This window comes from Perca flavescens, chromosome 18 (genome assembly GCF_004354835.1).
Source record: "Perca flavescens isolate YP-PL-M2 chromosome 18, PFLA_1.0, whole genome shotgun sequence".
Classification (NCBI taxonomy): Eukaryota; Metazoa; Chordata; class Actinopteri; order Perciformes; family Percidae; genus Perca; species Perca flavescens.
Window position 1 is genome coordinate 32,418,175 of NC_041348.1, and position 1,640 is coordinate 32,419,814.

The following is a 1,640-nucleotide window of genomic DNA, read 5'->3' on the forward strand; positions in this document are numbered from 1 at the left end:
CGACGGACTCGGTCCTGCGACAGGGGAGCGTCAGCGAGACGTACCGCTGCTGCTCCACGCCTGACCCCAAATCCTCTTCTGCGATGATGTCATCCAGCCGCGGCGCCGAGCAGCAGAAGGCGCCGGCGGTGTCCGGTGCGGTAGGGAAGGCAGCGGGCGGCTGCTGCTCGGTGTTTTGGTAAAGGCTGTCCAGCGAGACCGAGCTGAAGTCTCGCAGGTCGGCCGGCAGGATCACCGAGTCCCCGATGCCGCTGTCCTCGGTGCGCCCAGAGGAACACGTGTTGTAGGCGCCGGAGAACTCGCTGTGACACACACACACACACACACACACAGAGACACACAGACAGACACGCACACACACACACACACACACACACACACAGACAGAGACACACAGACAGAGACACACACACAGACAGAGATACACACACACACACACACACACAGACAGAGACACACACACACAGACAGAGACACACAGACAGAGACACACACACACACACAGACACAGACAGAGATACACACACACACACACACACACACACAGACAGACACACACACACAGACACACACACACACACACACACACAGACAGACACACACATTCATACACACATCCATACATACATATTATAATAAACACACACACACATCACAATATTTCTCTCTGAAATGTAGCGGAGTACACATAGAAAGTGGCATGAACAGAAAAAGACCCAGGGAAAAGTAGCTTACAAGTACCTCAACATTTGTTACTGAAGTACACGGTACTGGAGTAGATGTATTCACTGACCTGTCCTCGGTGGGCCCAGAGGAACACGTGTTGTAGGCGCCGGAGAACTCGCCGTTCTCGCCGGAAGCACCGGGGAACAAGACGCTGGCGTTGAACCCGACCGAGTCGTCCATAGCGTTACCGTTGGCCATCTCGTCCGTGCGTGCCGAGTAGTAGGCAGCGTGGCCGCTGCTCGGCGCGCAGACGAAGACGTTGTCGGCCAGCTCGCCGGCCGTCCCCCACGGCGAGTCGTACCAGGACCCGTCCGAGCTCAGCGAGCTGCCTTTGCTGGTGCGCAGCGAGGGTTCGGTTGCCGTCGTGGCGCCGGCGAGCCCCTGCGTCTCCACCGAGACTCCCCTGGCGTTGGTGAACTCCACCCTCATGCTCCCGTCTTTGCCGAGCAGCACTTTGGGGCTGCCACGACCACTGGCGTTGCTCTGCAGAGACGTGCTCTCCACGCTCTGCCCGGTACTTCTGGTGAAGAACCTGGGGGGAGGCGCGGCGCCCGGCGTGGGGGCGTGTTCATAATGCCAGGAAGCGTACGGCGGCCCGGCGGCCTGCTGCGGCTTCAGGTAGTTCCTCCCGCGGCTACGGCTCTGATTGGTCCTCCACCAGCTGCGAGCCGACGATGATGATGGTGGTGCCTCCTCCCTCCTGCAGGAGGAGAGCCGCAGCGAACACGCCGGCGACTTGGCGGGAGACACGAAGCTGGCGTGGCTGTCTGCGTTCCCCATCGCAAAAACCTGAGAGACACACGGCATTAAAGAGCCCATATTATGCTCATTTTCAGGTTCATAAAATTGTATTTTAAAATTGGATTGCTTCGCATTTGCACGGCATATCCATCTGGGAACTTTCCGTTGGAGAA

The 1,640-nt window shown here is 58.2% G+C and overlaps 1 protein-coding gene across 1 annotated transcript in view; it reads right to left on the reverse strand.

Annotated features, from left to right (window-relative positions):
- Positions 1-1,340, reverse strand: part of LOC114572902 (T-lymphoma invasion and metastasis-inducing protein 2) — a 51,819-nt gene extending 50,479 nt beyond the window's left edge. Inside the window, exons 1-2 of the mRNA XM_028604681.1 lie at positions 794-1,340; positions 1-302 (exon numbers count right to left, since the gene is read on the reverse strand). The exon at positions 1-302 is cut by the window's left edge and continues 101 nt beyond it. Of these exons, the coding sequence (XP_028460482.1) occupies positions 1-302; positions 794-1,155 (664 nt within the window). The 5' untranslated portion in view covers positions 1,156-1,340. The remainder of the gene's footprint in view (positions 303-793) is intronic.
- Positions 1,341-1,640: the final 300 nt, after the last annotated feature.